This window comes from Pinus tabuliformis, chromosome Q, assembly GCF_031772625.1.
Source record: "Pinus tabuliformis cultivar Carrire ecotype Pingquan chromosome Q, CPIR1, whole genome shotgun sequence".
Classification (NCBI taxonomy): domain Eukaryota; kingdom Viridiplantae; phylum Streptophyta; class Pinopsida; order Pinales; family Pinaceae; genus Pinus; species Pinus tabuliformis.
Window position 1 is genome coordinate 1,020,712,431 of NC_142296.1, and position 26,208 is coordinate 1,020,738,638.

The following is a 26,208-nucleotide window of genomic DNA, read 5'->3' on the forward strand; positions in this document are numbered from 1 at the left end:
GGCCTGATGCCCTTCATCCACTGCACTGCTGCTTCTTGTACTGCTGCACATGACTTTGCCACTGCCACTGCTACATCTGTACTACAACTCCCTCTCAAAAATGCTGCTTCATGTTGCCCATAGCACTGCCACTGCTAACTGCTAATTGCTGCACTGCAACTCAGTTACTGAGAAGTAAGTAACTGAAACTTCACCCAAAAAACTGACATGTTGGTTAGTATGGATGCCTCGTGATGCTGAATCTACCTTTGCTGCTAATTTGTGCTCACCCTCTGCTGCTACTGCGCTGCTGCAAACTGCTCTGTGCCTCTCGCACTGCTACAACATCTACTGCGCTGCCTCAGACTTTGGCACTCTAGCTCTGCCACTGTCGCTCCATCACAATCGACACCCGTCATTTTTCTACTGTCGTTGAGGGCTCCTGTAGCCATATGTGATCCAAGAGTTTGGTCACCTCAAGGATCCTGCCCTCTTCATGTAATCCTCTCGACTACAACTCTATGTCGCCCCACCTCTTCTCAAGAGGCGCATGAGCACTCATGGCACAATCGTCATCCTCGCCTTCCTTGTTAGCTTTCGCTAGAGCAACCTTCGAGTGAGAAGTCTACCCTTTGCCCTTCTTCCGGGGGCACTGAGTGGCATAATGTCCTAGTTCCCCATAGTTGAAGTATCTGACCTTGGTTATGTCCTTTTTCTTTCTCTTCTGCTGCCCTTACTGTCCCGATGATGCGAGAGCTGCATCCTCCTCCTCCGCCTTCTTGACCCGAGCTCCCTTGTCGCTGCTCCTTGTCTTGGTCAATCTCCTGAGCTCTTTTTGTCGAAGAGTTGCTCACATCTCCTCCCAATTGGGTAGAGTCGCTCTGCTCAAGATACTTTGGACAAAAGTCTCCCAGTCTTTGGTGACTGCATTTATGGTAGTCTTGACCATGAACTCAAGATCTGGTGTAAACCCCACGGAAGTCAATTGGTCGCCCTTGCAACCGAGAAGGAAGGGATCGATCTCCTCTCCTTTCTGCATCTGGTACTTTCTCAACTGATTTTCTAATAGCATCTTTCGTTGGATGGAAGAGCCCTGATACAAGGTGGTTAACGCTTCCCACATCTCCCTCTCCGTGTCCTTCTTAGCAATGTGTGGTACTACATGATCTTTGACCCTGTCTAGGATCATGCACTTGGCCTTAGCCTGGGCCTCCTCATACTTCTTCAACGGATCAACATCGATCGACACAACAACTACCTTCAAGGCATAGTCCTTGATGTGATGTTTGTCTAGGATTGCTAGCATCCTGACCTTCTAGATGACAAAATTGGATGCTCCATCCAATCTGTCTTGATCCCTCAACCCATTCACTACCATCTCTGCTAAAAAGTAGGACTGGTTCTCTTCTCCCTCTCTTGCTGTCAATCTAGCAAGACTTGGATCGGGATTTCTTTGACGCAAGAAACCCTCTAAGGAACAAGCTCCTCTAGACTCTCTCTGAGTCCTGATTTCCTTCACAGAAATCCTCTGGCCAAATGTCGAATCACGCCTCTCCAATCCTCCTTTGCTGCTGCAACCCGAATCTAGATTTCTTTGGCTAGAAATCTGTCAAGGAACTGACTCCCTCTACCTCGGTTCTGTCTCCATAGACACCATTCTGCACCAACAACAACAACGTCCCACTAGCTCCACTGATCGAATCTGCACTGCTTCTCCAGCTTCGACAACTGACTCAATTGAGCCTCTCAGGCTCTCCTTGGCCCAGAGAGTTGATGTAGTCATTGCGTGGGCTCTTCTCTGGCTCTGCATCACCCCTGCAGGCTCGAAATGCTGACACAGGCACTGCGTGAACATCTGCGTCACTCTTCTGGCTTTGCGTAACTCCTGCAGTTGCTCCTTTGCCTTTGCAACGTTGTCACTTGGGACAACTACTTATCTGTAGCAAATTCTCTGGATCTTTCATATGGTGTCTTCAATCTCCTATGATCTGCAATGCTCTGATACCATGTGAGAATTTCTGAATCTACACATCAGAAATCCTACTGCAATCATTGGTTTATCATCTCCTACTTGTTCTTTTCATTTCACAAGTTATTTAAATATTCAAACAACGGTGAAAACACTATTGCAGACTACAAATACATACAGATCATGAACTGAAATAAACTGCGTCACCCTCCCAGTGAGCCTTCCTTGCTCAGAAATTGGTATGCTGAATTGTTGCTCTCTCTGCCTCACAGAAACCCCAACATCGCCTCTAAATGATTGTGTCAGCCCCTCTGGCTTTTGCGTCACCCTCTAAAACAGACTTGATCCTCGTCACTTAGAAGTTTCCCAACCATATCTTTATTAATCCCATTAATATTTTTATTTTTCTAAGTCTAAACTTAGGAATCCATTAAAAATATTAATTATTCTAATAACTCCTCATCCAGGTGGAATTTCTCCAAACGATTTCTGGTTCTGGAGATCTCATGTATTCTAGCCCCTCCACAAAATTTTGGAGCTAGAGCACATCTGGTGCTACCCAAAATCAACAAAACCCAATCCGGGAGAAAACCCAACAATCTTTTCTTGAGGAGAAATTGCCTTTTTAGCAAGGTTTACAAATCAGAGTTTGTCTAGAAATCTTTGCCAACATTACAAGTCAAGTTTTTCCTATCAAACTTGGTCAAAGCTGTTGCTTGTCAAATCTGTAAAAAAATATACTATGGTCAACACTGGTCAAACTGTGGTCTGTGGTCAAACTGAAACATGTGGGCTGTGTTAATTTGGCAGCTCAGGGACAAATTCGCTCCTTTGGATAGCCTTCCTCATTAAGAAAAGACCCTCTTTGCCCTTAGAAGAATTTAATTTGGTCAAGGAAAATATATTTCTAATGTGACAACCCACATGCACAAAATATTGGTCTGCTTTAAAGACAAATTGGGTGTCCTCGAACACCTATAAATACAACTCAATAGCATCCAATTTTGACAAACATATCACACATTCTTCTTATTCTCTTTAGAGTTTCGTACAATCTGAAATTGCAAGTCATCTTCTCACATGTGCGAGTCATTGTTCTAAAAAACAATCAAGTCGACTCTGAGTTGACCGAGTCAGATTGACCTAATGCCTGGCCGGGTCGTCTCGGTGGTCGAAATGGAACGGCTGGCCGGATTGTTACTAAGCCAGTCATTGACTCGGTTGACTCGGTAACAACTCGGCCGACTCGGTAATGACTCGACCGGCTCGGTAACAACTCAGCCGACTCGGCTCTTTGACAAAAATACTTAAGCACATTTGTCAAAAGTTGTTCCGCCTCCTACATATCAATGGTTGGGTTGTTGTTTATTGCATATTTATAGCCCTAAAGTAATCTATCATTGTGAGAAAGTTTTGAAAATTACAAGGCCGGAGTGTGGTTATCCTAGTGGCATGAATTAGAAAACTGAAACAATCCATTGAGCCATACAATATTTTTAAAAAGGCAAATGTTCTGGCAATGGACTAATAAATACATATTTACCTCTGATTGTTCTGGAGCTTGACCAGAATTAAATCAAGGGTTTTGAGACTTCATTAGGGGCAGAGAATTGGTATTATTGTTGTTGTAGTCTAGTGATTTTCCTTAGGCTGAGGTAGAAAAGAATCCTGGTATTGGTGGCTAAGTATGAACTTTGTATTGGATAGTGCACTAGGTGCCATTTTGATATAATGGATATATTCATGATCCTACTTTGATCATATGTTGTCTTCTCTCTATATTCTAAAGCTCTGTGTTTGGAAACATGAATGAAAATCTTTAAAATTATGTTTTTTATAAAAAAAAATATTTAATGTATTTTTTACAGCGACCGAGTCATTGAAATCAAACCGGCCGAGTCGATATCGAGTCAGAGTCCCCTCGGCCGTTTCTGAGTTGGAGTCGGAGTTTTAAAACATTGGACTGCGAGTAGGAGAGAGAGAATTTAGAGGCGTTGAAATCTGTCTTGGATCAGCCTTTGACTAACGTTGACTTTTTGGAGATTAGGCATAGTTTGACTTGGCATTTTGGACTATTTTTGGAGGCTGAATTCTTTTGCACAAAAATTGAGAATTTCTAGGTAGTTTGACTTTTGTTGACCGCAGAGTTCGAGTTCAGATCTTACTGCAGACTTTCTCTCTTCGTTGAGTAAGTTTGACTCTGGATTTTAGAATTGTTTTGATTGATCTTTGACCAGCTTGGAAGGCGACATTGACTGGCAGTTTGACCAAGACTTTTGGAGGGTTGTTCACTATTTACTTGAGGACTGGTTAGGGCATCATTTGCTGCTGTTGATTTTTTCCAATTTGACTTGGAACATTTTTAACTTTTGACTCATCATTTGGATCTTGGTTGGTTGATTTTGTTGGATAGTCAAAGGATTAACTTTGCCTCTTGATTGCTGAATTGAAACATTGCACTTTCTTTGCTGAATATTTTGTGACGATCTAATAAGAAGAATTTGAAAGGGCTTCCCCCTTGTGGGGGTTTTCCCTGGTCTTTGACCAAATCTAGTGTCTCTTGTTATTTCTCTTGATTGTCTTCTACTGTCATTACATTTACTATTCTATCTACAATTGCTATTTATCGTTGGATGATTAATTGATTTCTAATTGAAGAAAATAATTGGGCTAAAGTGATTGTAACATCATATAACAATGGAAAATTAATATGGGATTAGAGCTAAGGTGAAGACGAGCCCAAGGAGACAAGAGACAAGAGAAATCATCTTTGGAAGAAGCGAAAGGAGCCTATTTGACTTGGTCAAGATGTCTACCTCTTGAAGGATTCCAAGAAGCTTGGTGACTCATCACACTTTGCTGTTTGGAAGATTAGGTTGGAAGTGATATTGGATAAAAATGATGTCTTGGAATATTTGGAAGGAAAAGTTCCTGTACCTCCAGATAGTGCTCCTACTATTGCCAAATCCAAGTACAAGAAAGGTGAGCTCAAAGCCAAGAAAATTCTCATTGATGGTTTGCATGATCATTTGCTTATTTTTGTTGGAAGCTTGAAGAAGTCTAAGGAAATCTATGATAAGTTGGTTGGAATGTATGGGGTAAACAACTTGAATCATATCCTCTCCTTGAAAAATCAACTCAAGGATATGAAGATGAATAAGAGGGAATCTGTGCAATCCTATGTCATGAGGGTATCCCAACTAAGGGATTAATTGCAAACTGTTGGTGAGCATATATCTGATAGAGAGTTGGTGATGATTGCTTTTCAAGGTCTTCCTCCTATTTGGGAAACCTTCATTACTACTATAAGCAACAATAATGTACTCCCGACATTTGATGAACTTGTTTGTAAATGTACTCCAGAGGAGACTGGTATGATTTCCAAAGGGAGGATTCAAAAGCATGAAGCAGAGCCCTCTACATTTGTTGCTCAAGACAAGAAGAGAAAAGGAAGAGGAAGACCATCTGATTCAAGAAGGCCTCCCCTTGAATCAAAGGACTTTAATAGAAGAGGAAGGAGAATTGAATGCTTCAACTATCACAAGCATGGTCACTATGCCCGAGAATGTCCGGAAAAGAGAAATGATTCAAGATCCAACTACAACAACAATCGTGGCTTCAACAACAACATGTTCAATAATAAAAGAGGAGGATATGATCGAAGAAGAGGAGATGATTGAAGAAGAAGGAATGATAGAAGAAAAAGAGATGCTCCAAATGATCGTGAAGAAGGCCGTTGTCCTCAAAAGAGGGCAAGGAATTCTAGGTATGAAAATAATGCAGCTGCTAGTCAATCTGAATATATGCTTATTTCTGCTCTTTTTAGTTCTTCCCCTCTGGATTCGTATGATAATTAGTTGGTAGATAGTGGGGCTTCTAGACATTTCTTTGTATTCTAGGAAGTCCTCTCAAACCTAGTTGAGAGGGACAAATTTGAAAATCATCCTTGGAGACAACTCTACTCATCCCGTGAAGGGTTTTGGTTCTGTTAAATTTCATTTGGACCCTGGTGAATCCGTTCTTCTTCACGATGTTATGCATGTTTTGGGACTAAAGAAGAACTTGGTATCTATATCTACTTTGGAAGACAAAGGGATGAGAGTAGCCTTCATAAGAGGAAAAGTCCTCACCTGGCTTATGGAATCTCGCATGAGGGATGCTTTTACCTTGGGGTCTAGAAATGAAGGATTCTATAGAGTCGATGGAAGACCTATGCGAGCAATGGTCCATGACATCAATCATCAAAGTGAGTTATGGCACCGATGGATGGCACACCTACATTATGAAGCCCTCCCGAAATTAAAGAAGTTAGTTTCTGGGATGACTGATGTTCAAGCTAGTCATGATGGAGTATGTCTGGGATGTGCCAGTGGAAAGAAGACAAGGGGACCATTCCCCTCCAGCAAGAACAAGACCAGTGATATTCTTCAACTTATTCATTCTGACATATGTGGACCTATGCTAGTGCACTCTATTAGTGGCCATCTCTACTACATAATCTTCATTGATGACTTCTCTAGGAAGACGTGGATATTTTACTTGAAGCATAAGGGTGAGGCATTTGATATGTTCAAGGACTTCAAGGCGCTGATAGAAAATTAAACAAGGAAGAAGATCACGGTCTTTTGGTTTAACAATGGTGGAGAATATACTTCAAATGAGTTTGTTGACTTTTGCAAGGAGGCTGGAATCAAGAAGGAAATTATTGTACCTTACAATCTCGAGCAGAATGATGTGGTTGAAAGAAAGAACATGTCCATCATGGAAGCTGCCCGATCTCTGCTGCATGATCAAAAGCTATCAAGGTTTCTTTGGGGAAAAGCTACAAATACAACAGTCTATGTTCAAAACAAGGTTTCTCATCAAGCCTTGGATAACAAGACTCCCAAAGAAGTATTCAAAGGTATGAAGCTCGATGTTGGACATCTCAGGATATTTGGCTGCCCCATATATTTTCATGTGCCAAAGGACAAGAGGAACAAGCTGGAAGCTACCAAAATGAAATGTACGTTTGTTGGATATTGTGAAAGCTCTAAAGCATTAGAATATATATATATATATATATATATCTGTTCAAAGAAAGGTCGAGTTTAGCAGGGTTGTAACTTTCGATGAAGATGCTGCCCTTAGAAAAGCAAGGGACCTTCCTCCACCTCCTCATGTTGAGAATAATGATGATGACATGAACCTACTAGAAGGTCCTTCTGTGTTGGAATCTGAGAAGGATATTGTTGATGATCCCATGGAGCCTATGGACCCCTTGGATCCTGTAATGTCCCTATTTTTATTCTTCTTCATAGTACAGCCAGGGTGGATTTCCATGGCAGGAGAGGGCCAGGTTAGTGGAGCAGGTTTATGTCATGAGGGGTCCCGATGGAGTTTTGAGGAGTTTTTATGGGATTTGGTGGCATTCGCTTGGCATATTCCATCATACACACAATTTGCCTTTCGTTTCGTCGCATTCCGACAACTTTAAGAAATCAACTTATTATTGGGCATAGCTTAATTAATTATGCTCGAGGTGGCATTTCGGGGAGATTAATTGATGGAACACCTCAGTGTAATAGCTCGTTGGAACCGGAAAGAGAAGATCTACAGGATTGGACGCTGAGAAGATATTTCCAGTGGTTGAAGACAGTATGGTGGGCGATTTGCCATTTTCCTTAGTTAAAAATGACTTTAATTAGTCATTTAATTAAGGAAAAATAATTAATTGGAGAAAATGGGCCAAAAGTGACTTAAGTGAAATAAAATAAAATTAAAGGTCACTTAAGATAAATTCAATGGAGGAGCTTTTAGAGTAATAATAAAATAATAAAATAAGATGCTTCTAGAGGCTTAGAGATCTATCCATCAAATCTATAAAATGGTAGGAGGAGATCATTTGGAGACATCTTGCATTGACTATTGTTTCTTGTATGAGAGGTTGAGAACCCGGTTCTTTACTCCAGTAGTAGCCCTAGGATGAAAATCCTCGGGTAATTTAGAGAAATTGGGCGAGTACCCATCTCCCCTTGGTGGATTCATTCAGAATCCATAGGTGTAGTGATTGTTTTCCTGTTTCAGTCTAGAGACAGGAGGGTCATTCCTAGCGATTGTATTGGCATATATATATCATAAAGCTGGATTTTGTCGCTGCATTTCTTATTGTTCCTCATGTTGTGATCTTTTAGTGAGATTTTTGTGCAATTTGTGGGTTTATGGTTTCAATCAAATTTCTGGTGTTTGGGTTTTTCATGGCAATTCTCTGTTATGTAGATGATAATTTTATGTGATAGGTTTGTTCCAAAGTTTTTTCATTTGGGACATTACAATGGTATCAGAGCATCGAACTTGGCTCAGCCTGCGGGTTTGGGTTTCTAGTTTTAAGTATTTGAGGGTTTATTTTGGAAGTGCCAAAGTCATCCTTTCTTGCAGAATTTTTATTTTTGTGCCGTGAATGTTGTTGCTAGTGATTTTGCAGTGAATTTGATGGATTGAAGAGTTGGAGCATTGTGATATTAATTTATCTTATTTGGAGCAGTGTGCAAAGCTAGGCAGACTGAGAAACTCACACTAAATTAAAGATTTTATAGATCAGCTAGAATTTGCCCAATATTTTTTTGGGTTTTGTGAGAGGAGCCCATGGTTGAAATTTCAGAATTTTTCAGGGCAATATTGAAGCTGGAAATATTCAACAATGCGTTTTACAGTGAACTGGGTAATTCACACCACTTGGTGGACTTGATCTTGGCTTGGATTTAAGACAAACCATTTTTGGGTTTTTATGGGTTTGGTGTGAGGAGCCTCAGTGTAAATTTTTAGAATTTTTGGAGTAGTATTGAGGGAAAAACCACCAGTTCATCTTCAGTAGCAACAACATAATTTTTGGGCAGTGCAAATTAATTATTTGGGTTATTTTGTTGGGCCTTTGCAATAATAGTAAGGGGAGCTTGAAATTTTCAAATTTATTGGCTCATGGACGAGTCACGGAGGCAGCTCGCTATTGAAGTTTCTAAATTTACATAGTTGAGAAACCCTTCATGCACTTTTTCTGATTTATTCCTACCTACTTGTTATTTTTCTTTAACAAGTTATTTACAAAGTAAATACTGAAAATAAACACCAGTCCATGCTGAACATATTGCAGATTAGCAACTAAAAGAAACAAGAACAAACACACCACATGACACCATTATTTTTAGACCAATGTCCCCGGAAAAACCCAATGTGGGAAAATCGGTGCAGCTATCTTAGGGTTTTCTTATTAAGCAATATCAGAGTACAATCTGGGTGCCGAAATTGCCCTACCCAACAGAGAATTTCCTTAGCAGCTATACCTCACAGTTTGAGAGAAATCTCCTGGCTGAAACCCCAGAAAATCCTTCCGGCAGTTCCTCAGCACAAAATTGCTCTGCAACCCTAGCGTCTGCCCAATCTGGACTGTGTCAGCCACTCCTAGCCCAGCGCTAGCCCTGCGTCAACCCCAAGAGGCCCTACGTTAGCTCTGGGAGCCTCTGCATCAACCACGTTGGCCCCTCTGGTGCTCTGCACAACACTTGGCTGCCTCTGCGTGGGCCTGCGTGAGCCCTTGTTGGCTCTACGTCACTCTCCTTGGCTACTTCGCTGCTCTCCCGACACATTCTTTGCCTTCTCTGTTTCTTTGTATTCAATGCCCCTCAACTACTCTCCCGATCACAGATTCTATCTCTCTTAGCAAACCCCGCTCTAGAGAATAGAATGACTAATCATCTAGTGTGTTCTCCAAGTGACCTTTAAGCTTCCTCTTATACTTTTCCTGTGGACATCTCAACGACCGAGATTAAGTCCCTAATCAACGGCTAAGATTAGATCTGGCTTGATCCATGTCTTTTGGACCACTCTAACACAGATTCATATTAATACACATTAATATTTTATTTCCCTAAGTTTAGACTTAGGGACTCCATTAAAAATATTAATTATTTTAATATCTCCTGATCTGTTTAGAATCTGCCCAAACCCTTTCTGGGTATTGGAGATCTCATGTGCCCCTACCTCTCCACCAAATTTCGTGGTTAGAGCACATCTGCGCTACCCCAAATCAAAATTCCCTCTTAGCGAGGACTGTGCTCTAGCAATACCCCTGACTGAGTATTACTCTGATCATCCGGCATCGGTACCTGTGTTGATGCTAGGCCTTCCTGCCCACCATCCTCTGCATTGCTGCCTCTTGTACTGCTGCCCATGGTTCTGCCACTGCTGCCTCTATATGACAGCTCCCTCTGCATCAGCGCTGCTGCTGGTCCTTCCTCCCAGGGGCCAGCACTGCAACTCCCTCTGCATCTGTGCTGCTGCTGGTCCTTCCTCCCAACATTGCATCTGCATTGCACCTCCTCTCATCATGTTGCATCGCGCTGCCCACTGCTGCACTGCAACTCAATTACTGAGAAGTAAGTAACTGATCTCCCAACTGACCTCCTTGTTGGGCTAGAAACACCCTCTGATGTTGAAGCTCCCTCTGTCGTTGACAAGTGCTCCCTCTGTTACCTCTGCGCTGCTACAACAACACCCTGCATCTCGCACCGTTGCACACCTCGCTGTGCCTTCCTGCACTGGTGCAACACTCCTGTGCCTCTCGCACTACTGCAGCTTGCTAGCTCTGCGTTGTCTTGGGACTCCTGCACTGTAGCTCTCTCTACCGCTCCATCCACATCCGTCTCTACCTACTCAACTAGTCCTGCTACTCCTCGTCGGGGCTCCCGTAGTAAGGTCTAATCCAAAAGGCTGGGTACGTCAAGGATCCTGCCCCTCATCGCCTATAGTCCGCCTGACTACAACTCGATGTCTCCCCACTTCCGCTCAAGTGGTGCGTGTGCACTCATGGCACAATGATCGTCTGTCAAAACTTTCTTCTTTGCCCGTGCTGGCGCTGCCTTAGTCTCGGAAGACTCTCCCTTACTCTTCTTCCTTGGGCACTGGGTCGCATAATGACCCATCTCCCCACAGTGGAAGCACTTGATCTTGGAGAGATCTTTCTTCTTCCGCTTCTCTTGCTTTCCCTTAGATGTTAGGGCCACATCCTCCTCCTCCTGCTGAACCTTGATCCCTTTGCTGCTACTACCTGTCTTTGACTGCCATCTGATCTCTTCCTGGGGAAGAGTTGCCCACATCTTGTCCCAAGATAGGAGAGTCCCTCTGTCCAGGATGCTTTGGACAAACACTTCCCACTCTTCTGAGACAACATTTAGGGCTGTCCTCACCATAAGCTCCTGATCTGGTATCGCTCCTATAGCAGTCAACTGATCTCGGATCTCATTCAGTCCTCCGAGGAAGCAATCAACCGTTTGACCCTTCTTCATCTGATATGACCTCATTTGCTTCTCGAGCAACATTCTTCTCTGCATAGAAGTATGTTGGTACAGGTTCTTGAGAGCCTCCCACATCTCAACTGCCATTTACTTCTCGGTTATATGTGGTACCACATGATCCTTGACCTCGTCAAGGGTAATGCACTTGGCCCTCGCCATCGCCTCTTCGTACTTGTCATTATCATTTGGGTCGACTGGGATAGCTATCGTCTTCAAGGCGAAGTTCTTGACACGATTCCTATCAAGCACTGATAAGATTCTGGCCTTCCAAATTGCGAAGTTCGATGCTCCGTCCAACCTATCCTGGTCTCTTACCCCGTGTAGTGCCATGGCTCTCCTCTACTTACCTCCTGGAAGTTCTCTGTCCGACTCCTCTGAGTCTCTACTCTCCGTCTGGAAGTTCTCTTCTGGACTCCCTTTGAGCCCTAATTTCCCTCTTGGAAATCCTTCTACCGCTTGTCGAGATGTCCCCTACTCTGATCGTCTTGTGCAACTGCACTGCTAATCCAGGTTCCTCGGCTAGAAACCCTCGGTAACAACTCCTCTTGCCCTGTTCTGTCAGGTACTGTTCTGACTACAGTACCTCACTAGCTCCACTCTGCAATGTTTCTGCAGCCTTCTAGACTCCAGTCACTGCCTCTCTGTGAATTGCATCAGCCCCTCTCTGCCTCATGCTGGCTCTACATCACCCCAGATGGGTCTGCGTCACCGTTGGGATGCCCTGCGTCAGCCCTCTAGCCCTCTGCGTCAGCAACGTTGGCCTCTCTGAGGCTCTGCGCAACTCCCGACTTCTTCTGTGTGGCTCTGGCTCTCTCTACGTCACACTGCTTGGCCTTTGCGCTGCTAGAAACAACTTCTGTCACCTCGGGACATCTGTTTTTTGCTGCTATTGCTCCGCTCAACTGATGTCTCTTAGTCCTCCTGTGATCTGGAATCACGCTCCGATACCATGTTGAAGTTTCTAAATTTACTTAGTTTAGAAACCCTTCATGCACTTTTTCTGATTTATTCCTACCTACTTGTTATTTTTCTTTAACAAGTTATTTACAAAGTAACTACTGAAAATAAACACCAGTGCATGCTCAACATATTACAGATCAACAACTAAAAGAAACAAGAATAAACACACCACATGACACCATTATTTTTGGACCAATGTCCCCAGAAAATCCCAGTGCTGGAAAACTGATGCAGCTATCTGAGGGTTTTCTTATTAAGCAATATCAGAGTACAATCTGGGTGCCGAAACTGGCCTACCCAACAGAGAATTCCCTTAATTGCTATACCTTACAGTTTGAGAGAAATCTCCTGGCTGAAACCCTGGAAAACCCTTCCGGCAGTTCCTCAACGCAAAACTGCTCTGCAACCCCAGCGTCTGCCTAATCTGGACTGCGTTAGCCACTCCTAGCCCAGCACTGGCCCTGCGTCAGCCCTAGGAGGCCCTGCGTCAGCTTTGGGAGCCTCTGCGTCAGCCACGCTGGCCCCTCTAGTGCTCTGCGCAACACTTGGTTGCCTTTGTGTGGCCCTGCGTGAGTCCTTGCTGGCTCTGTGTCACTCTCCTTGGCTGTTGCGCTGCTCTCCCGGTGCAATCTCTGCCTTCTCTGTTTCTCTGTACTCAATGCCCCTCAGCTGCTCTCCCGATCACTGATTCTATATCTCTTAGCAAACCCCGCTCTAGAGAATAGAATCACTGATCATCTGGTGTGTTCTTCAAGTGACCCTCAAGCCTCCTCTTATACTTTTCCTATTGACATCTCAACGATCGAGATTAAGTCCCTAATCAACAACTAAGATTAGATCTGGCTTGATCCATGTCTTTGGGACCACTCTAACACAGATTCATATTAATACACATTAATATTTTATTTTTCCTAAGTTTAGACTTAGGGACTCCATTAAAAATATTAATTATTTTAATATCTCCTGATTTGTTTAGAATCTGCCCAAACCTTTTCTGGGCATTGGAGATCTCATGTGCTCCAACCTCTCCACAAAATTTCGTGGCTAGAGCACATCCGATGCTACCCCAAATCAACACTTGCAGCCCTTAGTGCTGACCCTCTTGTTAGAAGAAATTTGATAAGGATAATTTTTGGAGGGTTCAGATCTGGGAAAGATGAGGAGCCAAAAAAAGAGCAGTCTCCAGAACCCCCAAAGAAGAGTAGAAATCAAATGAGAAGATAGAAAATTTGTTTTACATGTCACGAAGCGTGGATATTGGATCACGAAAGTAAAGTTAAAGGGGACAGAGAAGTAGACGAGATTGCTACAATTAAAGCAGAGTTGGTAAGGAACTCATGTCAATTGATTATGAAGAAGATTGAAGGGTCCTTAATTGGACAAGAGTCTACTATAGATGAGCCCATTGGTTCTCATGTACCATCATATGAAGTTGTTGGTAGCAGGTTAGATTTATATTCGAGTGTATATGGTGAGGAGTCAGTGGACCCTATGGGAGACATTCAGGATGATGGGTTACCAATGATGATTCAGCAAGAGCAGCATATGGTGGAGCATGAGTCAACTCATGAGGATGATATGCACAATATGCATGACGAGCCTTTTTGGGAGAGCCAGTTGGAGGTTCATATTGAACCCATGATGGTGGAGGATGAGAAATCACCCTTGGGGTCAGCGATTGATGAGGAGCAGACATGTATAGACCATTGGCAAGGTGACAATAGTTGTTGACACTTGTCCTCAGAAGATGCTAGAGTATGATAGGACAGTTTGGCAGGAGATTGGTGGACTAGAGGAGCGTGGAGTTTCCTATTAGGCGAAGGAGATGATAGTGCATCCATCATTGGGACTACCCATTGATGAGGTGCAAACGGATGTAGTGGTAGCCAAATGAGCTGTAGCATTTTCAGGGAGCATCCCTCTCCAGGAGTACATAGATGGGGCTTGCAGCACAGTTTTCCCACTTTTTTCCATTAGAGGGAGAGAGGCTGGATTTCTTGGACATGTTTTGATTGTCTAGGTAGAGCATCAGGAGTTAAGCATGGACCAATTTCAGCATAGCAGGCATATCCCTTGCACTGGTGTCCATGCATGGGATTGGCAAGAGATCATGAGTTGGTATCCTTGTGATGGAGAATCATTTTTAGTCAGGAGCATTGTATTGTAGGAGCCCTCAGAGGTGAGGGATATCACATGCTTCAGTTAGCAGCATGATGTAGGCTGGCCACTAATAAGTATTTTAGCATGGCATAAACATGATGAGATTGACCTTCGTCTATGCCACGGGTTGTATTGGAGAGAGGTGATGCATTGGTACGCGGTGGATGGAGTAGCACTCACAATTGGAGTTATAGCACAACCGGAGCCATGGAGCATTAATGCTCCTTCTTGGTGGCATTAGGATCCAAGAGGATTTGTTGATGACAGGTTCTGTTAGAGATTGGTCTGGGATCTGGGCACTGAGGAGTCCGTTCATGGTGGGTTGAAACAAGAGTATAACATCACCCAGTGGTTCGTATGGGACCTTGGCATTGGGTCTTAGTTGTGTCGAGCCACCAGATTGGTCCACAGATTTGGATTGCTTGAGGGAAAGAAATCTTGGGGCGGGAGGCCTGTCATGTCCCCATTTTTATTCTTCTTCATAGTACAACCAGGGTGGATTTCCAGGGTAGGAGATGGCGAGGTTAACAGAGGAGGTTTATGTCATCAGGGGTCTCGATGGAGTTTTGAAGAGTTTTTATGGGATTTGATGGCATTCGCTTGGCATATTCCATCATCCGCACAGTTTGCCTTTCGTTCCATCGCATTTTGACAACTTTCAAAAATTAGCGTTATTATTGGGCATAACTTAATTAATTATGCTCGAGGTGGCATTTAGGGGAGATTAATTGATGGAACACCTCAGTGTAAGGAATCAGAACGAGAAGATCTACAGGATGGGATGCTGAGAAGAGATTTCCAATGGCCGAAGAAAGTATGGTGGGCGATTTTCCATTTTCCTTAGTTAAAAATGACTTTAATTCAGTGTTCCGCGGAGACTCGCCACCCCAGGGGTCTTGTTTCCTAGCTCCCCTGCCCTCCAGAGACTTGGGGAAGAGAAGGGGTCGTTCCCCCACGCTCCCAAAAAATAGGGTACGCAGGGGGACGTGCCAGGGGGTCGTTTCCTTGTGCTGAGGGGTCGTTTTCGAAAAGGGGGTCGTGAGGGGTTGTGGGGGGTTGAGGGGGGACGTGGGGGGTCGAGGGTCCCGATTTTTATAAATAAACTTTTGTTTATAATTAAAATTTAACATTAGTTTTAATACTTTAGGGTTTCAATTCATTTTTTTATAAATTTAATTCATTATTCGTCGTGGCCCCTTACTCCATTCGCAAGATGTTCCTAGTTCCTCTGCAGCAGAGAGGAATTGGTCCACATATAGCTTCATCCACTCTATCAAGAGGAACAAGCTTACCCCTAAAAGAGCGGAGAAAATAGTTGCTGTGCACAGTGCTCTACGTCTTGAGCATAGGAAGACACCTGAGTATTTGAAGGGACCAACAACACGATGGGATGTTGATCCAGAGGATGATGCATAAGTAGATATGAAGGAGAGACTTGATGAGAGACAGATGGGGTTGGTTGGTGTGCCACTTAGCATGTTTGAGAATGCTAGTGATTCAGATTCAGATGGTGATATGGTTGATCCTGATTTATTCATGCATCAACTGGATGCAGAGACTAGCGAGGCATTACATTGAGGCTTGAGCAAAATTATGCTCGTTTATTTTTCAATATGTTGATATTCTTATGTTATTCTGAATCTATAAAATTTTGACTCTTGATGTATTAGACTTGACTTTAGTCTTTAATAATTCTATAAAATTTTGACTCTTGATGTATGATGTATCAGACTTGACTTTTATAATTTTATGTCAATATTCACTGTTCAGTATTCAATGTTCATAGTAGGAAGTGGAACATCAATATGGTTTAAACTTTAATCATAATGTATGATGTATGATTATAAATTAGAATTTTAAATTTATATGATATTAGATAATGATATTCATATCAATGATCATGCTTTGTAACTTTTCAATTCAAACCCAATTGTCATAGTGGACTCAATTTATAGATTATATTTTATATTTATAAGTTTTTAAGACCCTGACATCCACCCATGTTTCCTAAAAATTGGTGGACTTAATTTATAAATTATATTTTTTATTTATAAGTTTTTAAGACCCTGACGTCCCTCCATGTTTCCTAAAAACTGGTGGGGAGCTTTTGCATAGGCCGCTCCCACGTATCCTCGTTCCCTCACCCCCTCGTCCCGGAACCTTGGTGGAACATTGCTTTAATTAGTCATTTAATTAAGGAAAAATAATTAATTGGAGAAAAAGGGCCAAAAGTGACTTAAGTGAAATAAAATAAAATTAAAGGTCACTTAAGATAAAGTCAATGGAGGAGCTTCTAGAATAACAATAAAATAATAAAATAAGATGCTTCTAGAGGCTTGGAGATTTATCCATCAAAGGGGAGGAGGAGATCATTTGGAGACATCTTGGATTGAGTATTGTTTCTTGTATGAGAGGTTGAGAACCTGGTTCTCCACTTCAGCAGTAGCTCGAGAATGAAAACCCTCGAGTGATTTAGAGAGATTGGGCGAGAATGCATTTGCCCTTAGTGGATTCATTCAGAATCCACAAGTGTAGTGATTGTTTTCTTGTTTCAGTCTGGAGACTGGAGGTTCATTCCTAGCTATTGTATTGGCATATCTATATATAATAAAGTCAGATTTTGTTGTTGCATTTCTCATTGTTCCTCATGTTGTGATCTTTTAGTGTGATTTTCGTGCAATTTGTGGGTTTACTGTTTCAATCATATTTCTGGTGTTTGGTTTTTTGATGATAATTTTATGTTAAGTAGATGATAATTTTATGTGATGGGTTTGTTCCAAATTTTTCTCATTTGGGACATTACAGATCCCCCTCCATGTGATCCCCCTGGCAGGAAGAGACTACTCTGGATTCATGATACATTACAGGATGTTGAGAGACATGTTCTTGCGAAAGGGACCTTTAGAGAAAGCAAAAAGCCATGCTGGTACTGGGATACGTTGTAGCTATGAGGTAAATCATACAGGCTGAACCTCCCACTTTTGAAGAAGTAGTGAAAGAGCAGGTTTGGAACAATAACATGGTCAAAGATTATGAATGGATTATGAAGAATGATGTGTGGGATGTTGTTCCGAGACCTAAAGGAAACTCTGTCGTAACTTCGAAGTGGTTATACAAAATCAAGCATGGAGTTGATGGAAGCATTGAGAAGTATAAAGCAAGGTTCATGGCTCAAGGTTTCTCCCAAAATGAGGGAGAAGATTATGATGACATTCTTGCACCTGTTGCTCGATACACTACTATTCAATCGATTGCTGCCCTTGCTGCCAATCAAGGATGGACTCTTCACCAGATGGATGTGAAGACTGCGTTTCTTCATGCCATACTTGAGGAAGAAGTATATGTTGAATAATCTCAGGGATTTGAAGTGAAGGACAGGAAGACTCATGTTTGCAAGTTGAAGAAATCTCTATATGGCTTGAAGCAAGCCCCCAGAGCTAGGTATGCCCGCATTGGCAGTTACTTGGTGAAGCTTGGATTTACAAGAAGCAGTGCTGACATGAACCTCTACTTCGAGGTTGTCCAAGGTATGCATTTGATTTTGGTTTTATATATTTACGATTTATTCTTGACAAGTAGTGAGCCCTCGGTGCTCGAGTGTAAGAGGGAGCTAGCCTCTGAGTTCGAGATGAAAGATCTTGTTTGATGCATTACTTCCTGGGATTAGAAGTGTGGCAAAGACCTAGTGAGATTTTCCTTTCTCAAGGAAAATATGTCATGAAGCTCTTGGAAAGATTTGGAATGGTTGAATGCAAATCCTTGGCCACCCCGATGGAGATGAACTTCAAGAAGCTATGTGGAGAAGTTGCTGGATCGGATTTGGCTAACACTTTTGAGTATCGACAACTGATTGGGGATTTGATGTTCCTTGTGAACACCCGTCCAGACATATGTCTTGCAATGGACACTTCGAGTCAATTCATGATTGAGCCTCTTCATGCACACTGGTTTGCTGACAACACTTGCTGAGATATTTGCATGGGATGATCAATCTTGGTTTGAGATATACTGTCGGAGATGTGAAATTACATGGATACACTAACGTTGATTGGGCCGAAAATGTTATTGACAGGTAGAGCACATCAAGGTGTTGCTTTAACTTGGGGTTTTCCATGATATCTTGGATGAGCAAGAAACAAAAGTCCGTAGCTTTAAGCATGGTCGAGGAAGAATACATTACTGCTGGCATGGTTAGTTGCGAGGTAGTTTGGTTGAGGAAACTATTTGGAGAGTTGTTTGAACAGGTTTTGGATACGATTGTGATATATTGCGACAACAAGAGTGGGATTCGATTTGTAGAGAATCTCGTGTTTCATGATAATTCCAAACATATTGAGATCATGTATCAATACATTCGAGATATGGTGCAGAGAGGAGCAGTGAGACACCATCACATTTTGAGTAATGCGCAGATAGAGGATGCACTCCCCAAGGCTTTGCCAAAAGGGAAGTTCTTGGTCTTTAGAGAGCAGCTTGGACTGATGGATGTGACCCTCTTGGCTAAGGGTCTCAGTTGATTGAGAACACTGAGCGTGCTCTTCCTCCTTCTAGAGCTCCTAGGGTGAGATGGAGCAGTAAGGGCTCCTGGGGTTGAGGGAACTCTGAAAAATAGCATAGGGTGTGATCTTTACCCCTGTGGTAAGTCGATCTTGCCTATTGTCGCTTTAACAGAGTATACCCTAGTTGGCATCTTACCCACAAGCTGCGCTTGTTGGGATTGGTCTTCCCCATCTGGCCAATGGGTTGAGGTGACTTGAGATTAGGTGTGATCCTTACCCGAGCAGGTAAGTCGATCTTGCTCAAGTCTTGGGATGCAAGTGTTCTACCACTTGACTCTCAAGGGTCTCGATGGAGGATTAATAGACAATAGGGCAAAGTGTGATCCTTAAGTCGATCTCGCCTATTATCATTAGATGATAGGACAGAGTGTGATCCTTAAGTCGATCTCACCTATTGTCACAAGTCAATAGGATAGAGTTTGATTCTTGCTCTTGCGGTAAGTAGATCTTGCCTATTGATAGGAGGTGGTAGCTTGAGCTACCCTATGATGTCAAACTCTTCTTCTTTTAGATTCGAGAGTGTTTAACAGAGATGAGTAGAGATGAGCAGAGACGACATCTGACTTGATGACGACAAGACACTTGAGATGGGACATATGATGTAGTCAGAAATTTCTCCCTAGCTGAGAGGTAGTGTTAATTTGGCAGCACATGGACAAATTCCCTCTTTTGGACAACCATTCAGAGAAGACTCTTTTTTCCATTGGAGAATTTAATTTGGTAAAGGAAAATATATTTTTAATGTGAAAACCCTCATGTGCCCAAAACAGAGGTCGACTTTAAAGACAAATTGGGTCTCCTCCAATGTCTATAGATACAACTTAATAAAACCTCATTTGGACACACATCTCACACATTTTTCTTCTTCCCTTTGGAGGTTTGTACAATTTGAAATTGCAGGTCATCTTCTCACATGTGCGAGTAGGAGAGAGAGAATTTAGGAGGGCTGAAAATCTGCCTTGGATCAGCCTTTGACCAACATTGAATTTTTGGAGATTGGGCATAGTTTGCCTTGGTATTTTGATTGTTTTTGGAGACCGAATTCTTTGGCACACAAACCGAGGATTTTTGGGCAATTTTACTTTTGTTGACCACAAATTTTGACTTCAGATCTGAGATTGGGCATAGTTTGCCTTGATATTTTGATTGTTTTTGGAAACCGAATTCTTTGGCACACAAACCGAGGATTTTTGGGCAATTTTACTTTTGTTGACCACAAATTTTGACTTCAGATCTGACCGCAGACTTTCTCTCTTTGTTTACCAAATTTGACTGTGGATTTTGGGACTGTTTTGATTAACCTTTGACCAGCTTGGAAGGCTGCATTGACTAGAAGTTTGACCGAGACTTTTGGAGGGCTGACTTGAGGACTGGTTAGGGCATCATTTGCTGCTGTTGACTTTGACTAGATTCGACTTGGAACAAATTTGACTTTTGACTCATCATTTGGATCTTGGTTGGTTGATTTTGTTGGATAGACAAAGGATTGACTTAGACTCTTGATTGATGAATTAGAACATTTTACTCTCTTTGCTGAACATTTTATGATAACCTAATAAGAAGAAGAATTTGAAAGGGTTTTCCCCTTTGTGGGTTTTTTCCCTGGTCTTTCACCAAATTTGGTGTCTCTTGTTATTGCTCCTGATTTTATTCTACTGTCATTGCATTTACTATTCTATCTACAATTGCTATTTATCTTTGGAAGATTAATTGATTGTTAATTGAAGAAATTGGGCTAAAGTGATTGTAACAGCATAGGATAGTGGAAAATTAACAGCCTGGTCAACTCAGCTTGTGGTCAAACTCAAATGTGTGGCTTGCGGTCAACATGCATGTGTGGCCTACGATCATCTCAGCTTGTGGTGAAGGTCAGTCAAATCCTCACACGTGCAGTTGTATGGACTGCAGTCGAACCTGGTCAAATCCTCACATGCGGCTGTACGGATGGTGGTCAAACTTGGTCAAACCCTTCACACATGTGGCCTCCAAGAGAGATAGAATGATGAAGAAAAGATGAATGATGAACATATTTCTCCTTAGTTGAATTTCTCCTCCACTAGAAAAGATGAATGAGGTTGCTAAGTTGATGTAGTGTCTTCTCACATGCACGTCTATTTATATAGAGCTCTAATGTTGAGTCGAGACACATTAAGAAATCCCTCATCACAAGAAGCCCTTTCACATATTGAGCCTAAATTACAACTCAACATTAGACTAGAATTGTATATTCCACTTGTTGGGTGAAAACCTCCATTAAATAAAAAAATCAACTCTGATCTATAAAAAATAGATCACTTCATCCCAGAGCAAGCAATGTGAGGACCGTGTTGCAATCTCCCCGAGTCAGACACCAGAGCTAATGTGAGAAAGACTGTCTCGGGCCATTCACCCCTCGCCAAATCAGCATGGTCCCATGAGTGAATGTATCATTCCCTCCTAGTCAAATAAGCATGACCCATTGGGAGAATGTTGGCACGATGCTGCAAATTGCAGAAACATCAACAGGGGGTTCCTTAACAAGGAGAGGGATCTTTGCTTATGAATGACATGTAACTTCTTCAAATGTTACATTAAGTTTACATGCACGAACTTACAATTAGGAAGTGTCACCTGACTCTGTCCAGTCCCTAATTATAATGATGTTGTGGATTCTTGCACATGCTTGCTAACAGTTCTTTTAAAAACTATGTTCAGTCTCTCATACAGTTGGACAAGTACCAAGGATGGTGAACCAAAATGATATTAAGTGTTTATCATGCACACCTGCATGCACATGTGCGTGCGCACACACACACATATATATATTTTTACATGCTGTTGTTGGATTACTAGAATATATTATGTTTTATTAGCACTATTGTATATTTGTTCTGTATCTTGTGGAGGCTTTAAGAGAAGCATTATATTTTATTAATGAAATTGAGAACCTGTATTATATGTTGCAGAGTCTTTAAGAGTCATGCTACTTTGTGGGGCAGATCTACTTGAATCTTTTGTGAATCCAGGAGTTTGGATCCCTGAGCAGGTGTGTTCCTTTCTCTGTTTGCCTTAACTCTCATTCTTATAGGGTTTCAAACATAAATTGCTGGTTATTATACTTTTTTCCACTTGCATTTTTCGGACAGTGAGTTCATTTTCATTTTGTTTCTTCATTATTTTGAAGATATTTGACAAAAGGAAAAGGTGGCCTCATCCAAGTAATGGTATAGAGGAGGAGGATGTTTTCAACTTTAATCCATAAACACTGATATTATTCGAGATTCTGATTTTTCCTTGCCATTATTCTATGAAAGATCTAGCCAGAATGCAGGTTTAAGGGGGTTCTAACCAGGAACAAACAATTTTTCCATGACAGCTATGATGCTTATGTGGGTCCTACTGTCCTTGAAGAACATGCTGTCTTCATCTACAATGCATGTGGTGTGTCTAGACTCTACACATAAGCTTTGTTTATACATATAGGCATATATTTATACATAAACAGACAATGTGTGTAGATACAAACATAAATTTACACAAATGGAAACACACCTAAACAAGGAATGCATGTAAAAGTTGTGTTACTACTACACAAACACACTTATTTATGCACATACATACATATGTTACAATATATCATGTGTGAAATTGTTAGCAAAATTGCATATACTCTCACATATAAAGAGGCGCGCGCACACACACACACACACACACACACACATATATAAATGACTGTGTGCTTTATATTGAAAATATAACTAGTTTCGGTCTTCATAATTGTTGTATCATTTCAATATGTATCCTATGCAACAGACAATAATAGAAAAGTTATTATTATTAAAATATGGGTTTCATGTTCATTATTGATGGTATTCTAGGTAAAAGCACGTTCTTTGTGCTTCTAGGGTTTGTTAGGTCTTAGGATTTATTGTCTTGAGTCAAAGGAATCAACATCATGTTTATAAGACCCTTTTGAGCAAAAATATATTTCTAAAAATAATTATTTTCGAGTCTAGAAAGTCGTGGAAGCTCCAAAGTACAAGTTTTCCTTGGGAACATCAAGTTGGACTAAAGGAGGGAATTCGACTCCTTGAGAAGGCTATAGAAAGGAGTAGTTCGACCTCATTTGAAGACACTCAATCCACAAGTTTGATATTACAAGAAGAAGTTCGATCTATAGCTGGGAAGAGAAGTAAGGAGAGTGAAAGCCAAGGAATAGAAGAAAGGACATAATTTTTCATGTTTTTGGGCTCTATCTCTCTCACTCGTGCGAAGTTTTAGGGTTTCTGGTGCTGCAGAAGAAGGCCGAAGTTGCAAGATCGAGTTGCAGTAAGATGAAGTGCAACGTCTTGTAGTTGGAGGGAAGGATACTCTATCTAGACCTCGTTGACCTTAGGAGGAGCTGTCTTGCTCCATGAAGGTCTCAAAAAGAGGTTGATCTAGGGTTTTCTTGAAAGATACAAGACCGAAATTGCAGGGTTGAATTTGTACACTGAGTAGCAGTATTGAAGCTGGTAGGTCGAAGTTGTAGTCTGTAGCAGTTTGGTGCAAAATCAAGGAAGGACTTAAGGAAGGGTTGACTTGGTACTGGGAGAAGGAATGGTCTAGGGTTTGTGTCTTTGTATCTCATTTGAAGCAGATTCTAAGAAGAGAAGAGTTTTCGGGTTTTCCCCTTGGAGGGGTTTTGCCTTGGCTAAGAACCTTATATCTGTGTCCTTTATTGTTCCAGTTTATGTTCTTGATATTTGTTTGATGGAAGATCTAATTAAAAGAACACAAGAAAGCTAATAAGTTCACAAGCAAATATTAAAGGAAAGGAAAATAAGATTAATCGCTGCCAATTTGCATTTTCCAACATGGTATTAAATCTAAGGTGAGCAAGAAAGGCAGCTGGAAGGACAATAGGAGTTACTTGTCAAGGGGAAGGGAAAAAGGAAGCTCTCAAGAAAGGACTAAAGAAGAAGACTTTGATAAAGATTGAAGACTCATCGGTAAAAGACCTAGAAGTAGGGTTTTTCTACACTGAAGAAGATCAAGTCTACATCAAGGGAAGATCTGAGAAGAAGAGTGTTGATCTGTCTCTACAAGAAGATCTATTTGGAGTCATCTTTGAAGAAGGCATCAAGGATCTTGGAAGTTGTTTTCGTTGAAGACTCTTCAAGAATCTTGAAGGCATCAAAGAAGGTTGAAGACATCATTAAGGAGAATCTTGATATCAAGTGAGTAACATATTATTACATCATTCTTGAATCTTCAAGTCACATGGGTTCTTTCTTCAAAGAGAGCAACAAGTTCATTGGGGCATCAAACTATCTAGCATGGAAGAAAAGATTTGACTTGATACTCACCAAATAAGAAGTATTGGAATATGTTACTAGGGAAATTACTGAACCTGAGAAAGAAAAGACACAAGTGTTAGGATATTCCGACACATAGGAAATAGTTAAGTTCAACTTGGTCTAGTATAGAGTTAGGTATAGAGTTAGGTAAAGTGTGTTTCTTTACCGTTGTACATTTTGTAACTTACGATCCGACGGTCACGATATGTAGTGATCCGACGGTTCACTCTCTCCTCGGTATTACCGACACTTGATCCGTGGCTTGACACCCGGTTGGTCCATGAGTTCTATTTAAAGCGCATGGAGGGTCATTGTTCGGGTAATCCGTGCATGAGAGAAGCTTATGTAAATTTTCATTCTTTGATTAATAAATTGCCTGTAGTAGCCACATTGGCGCAGGCCGTGGACTGTTTCCCTCTTTGAGGGTTTTAACCACGTCAAAAATACTGGTGTATTGATCTGTGATCTGGTTGTGAGCGGTGTCCTTTTGGTGTTCTTTCTGAGGAACTTACCCTGTAAATTCCTACATGGTATCAGAGCTATTTGAGGGCCGCGTCCGTTGGTGATCCAAATCTGAAGCCGGTAGAACTGCATCCGATTGCCGTTTCCTAGATCTGCTGTTTCTGACTGCTTTCGGGCCAAGAGGACTGCTCTGTTGTGTTCGGAGCATCTGTTCCAGTGAGGAAACCCTTTCGTTTCACGCGAAAAGGTTTCCGGTAGCCCTAGCTGCGTCATTTTTAAGATCTGGAGGTATACAGTCTTCATTTGCAGTTTACTGTTATTTTCTCTTTGCTTATTTCGGTTTCGGTTTATTTAGATTTTTTTAACCGGATCTATACCTTTCATTTTTGCGTATGCTCTTTGCCCTGCGACTCTGTGCGATCTGGGCAAATCAGAAACAGAAAGGAAGGATTTTTCTCATGCGTATGCTCTTTTCCCTGCACCTTAGTGTGATCTCGGAAAATCAGAAACATTGAGAAAAATATTTAGTTTTTCGGCTAAAGCTAACTTTGAGCCGCAAGGTTCATTTTTGAAAATATCTAGTTTTTTGGCTAAAGCTAACTTCGAGCCATAAGGTTCGTTTTCTTTGCATGTCGGTGTTGGGTTTTGTGTTTTGTGTTTTGTAGGGAAAAAGAGCTTTCTCAAGGCAAGCACGCAAACCAAGGCCCCCCCTCTCTCTCTCTCTCTCAAATTTTTTGTATAGATCAATTGGTTCAAAGCTATTTTAAGAGAGTAGAGGTCTTGGGTTCAAGTCTCCATTTTGTGGGGGCGGATTATTTCATTCCCGCACATTCGCGCACTTTGCCGGCAACTTCAACAATTTTTTTTCAAAAAGCCATAACTTCTTCATCCGGAAGCCTTTTTCAGAGCCGTTTTTTTTAAAACAGCCTAATTTTTCGAGATCTATCCATTGGAACACTTACTTTCAGCATCTTCAGCTTCAGTTTTTAAAAAAAAATGGAAATTCCATGCCAAGTCATTCTTGACAGCACTAACTACTTCCAATGGATATCCTACATGGAAGATTTACTTAGAAGTAAAGGTCTCTACAGAATAGCCACAGGCCAAGAGAAGAAACCAAAAGATGAAGACAAGGCTGCAAAATGGGAAAATAGACAAGATCAAGCACGTGGTTTGATAGGGATGTCTATTTCTCCTGATCTTAGATTCCATATTGCAGAACTTGAAACTCCTCATGAAGCATTGGAACAAATCACTAAAGTTTTTAGGATTAAAAATGAAATTAGAGCCCATCAACTTGAAAATGAGTTGCTTACATTGGATCCTAATAATTTTTCTTGCATTGAAGATTTCTTATCCAAATTCAAGACCCTTAGATATCTCTTGGAAGGTGTTAAGGTTAAGAAAGAAGATAGTAACCTTATTTATTCCATCCTTACTAAGTTGGAACCAGCCTACTCTGTATTTGTTTC

General features: G+C 41.6%; 1 protein-coding gene across 16 annotated transcripts in view; it reads left to right on the forward strand.

The window, feature by feature from the left end:
• The window catches only part of LOC149222965 (uncharacterized), a 380,581-nt gene that overhangs the window by 212,820 nt on the left and 141,553 nt on the right, over positions 1-26,208 (forward strand). For 15 of the 16 annotated variants that reach the window (XM_089385682.1, XM_089385683.1, XM_089385684.1 and 12 more), the window contains one exon: positions 21,902-21,981. In XM_089385682.1, coding sequence (XP_089241808.1) covers positions 21,902-21,981 — 80 coding nt within the window. Of the gene's footprint in view, positions 1-21,901; positions 21,982-22,311; positions 22,377-26,208 lie in introns of all 16 variants that reach the window. The other variant, XR_016249451.1, reaches the window with a different exon arrangement.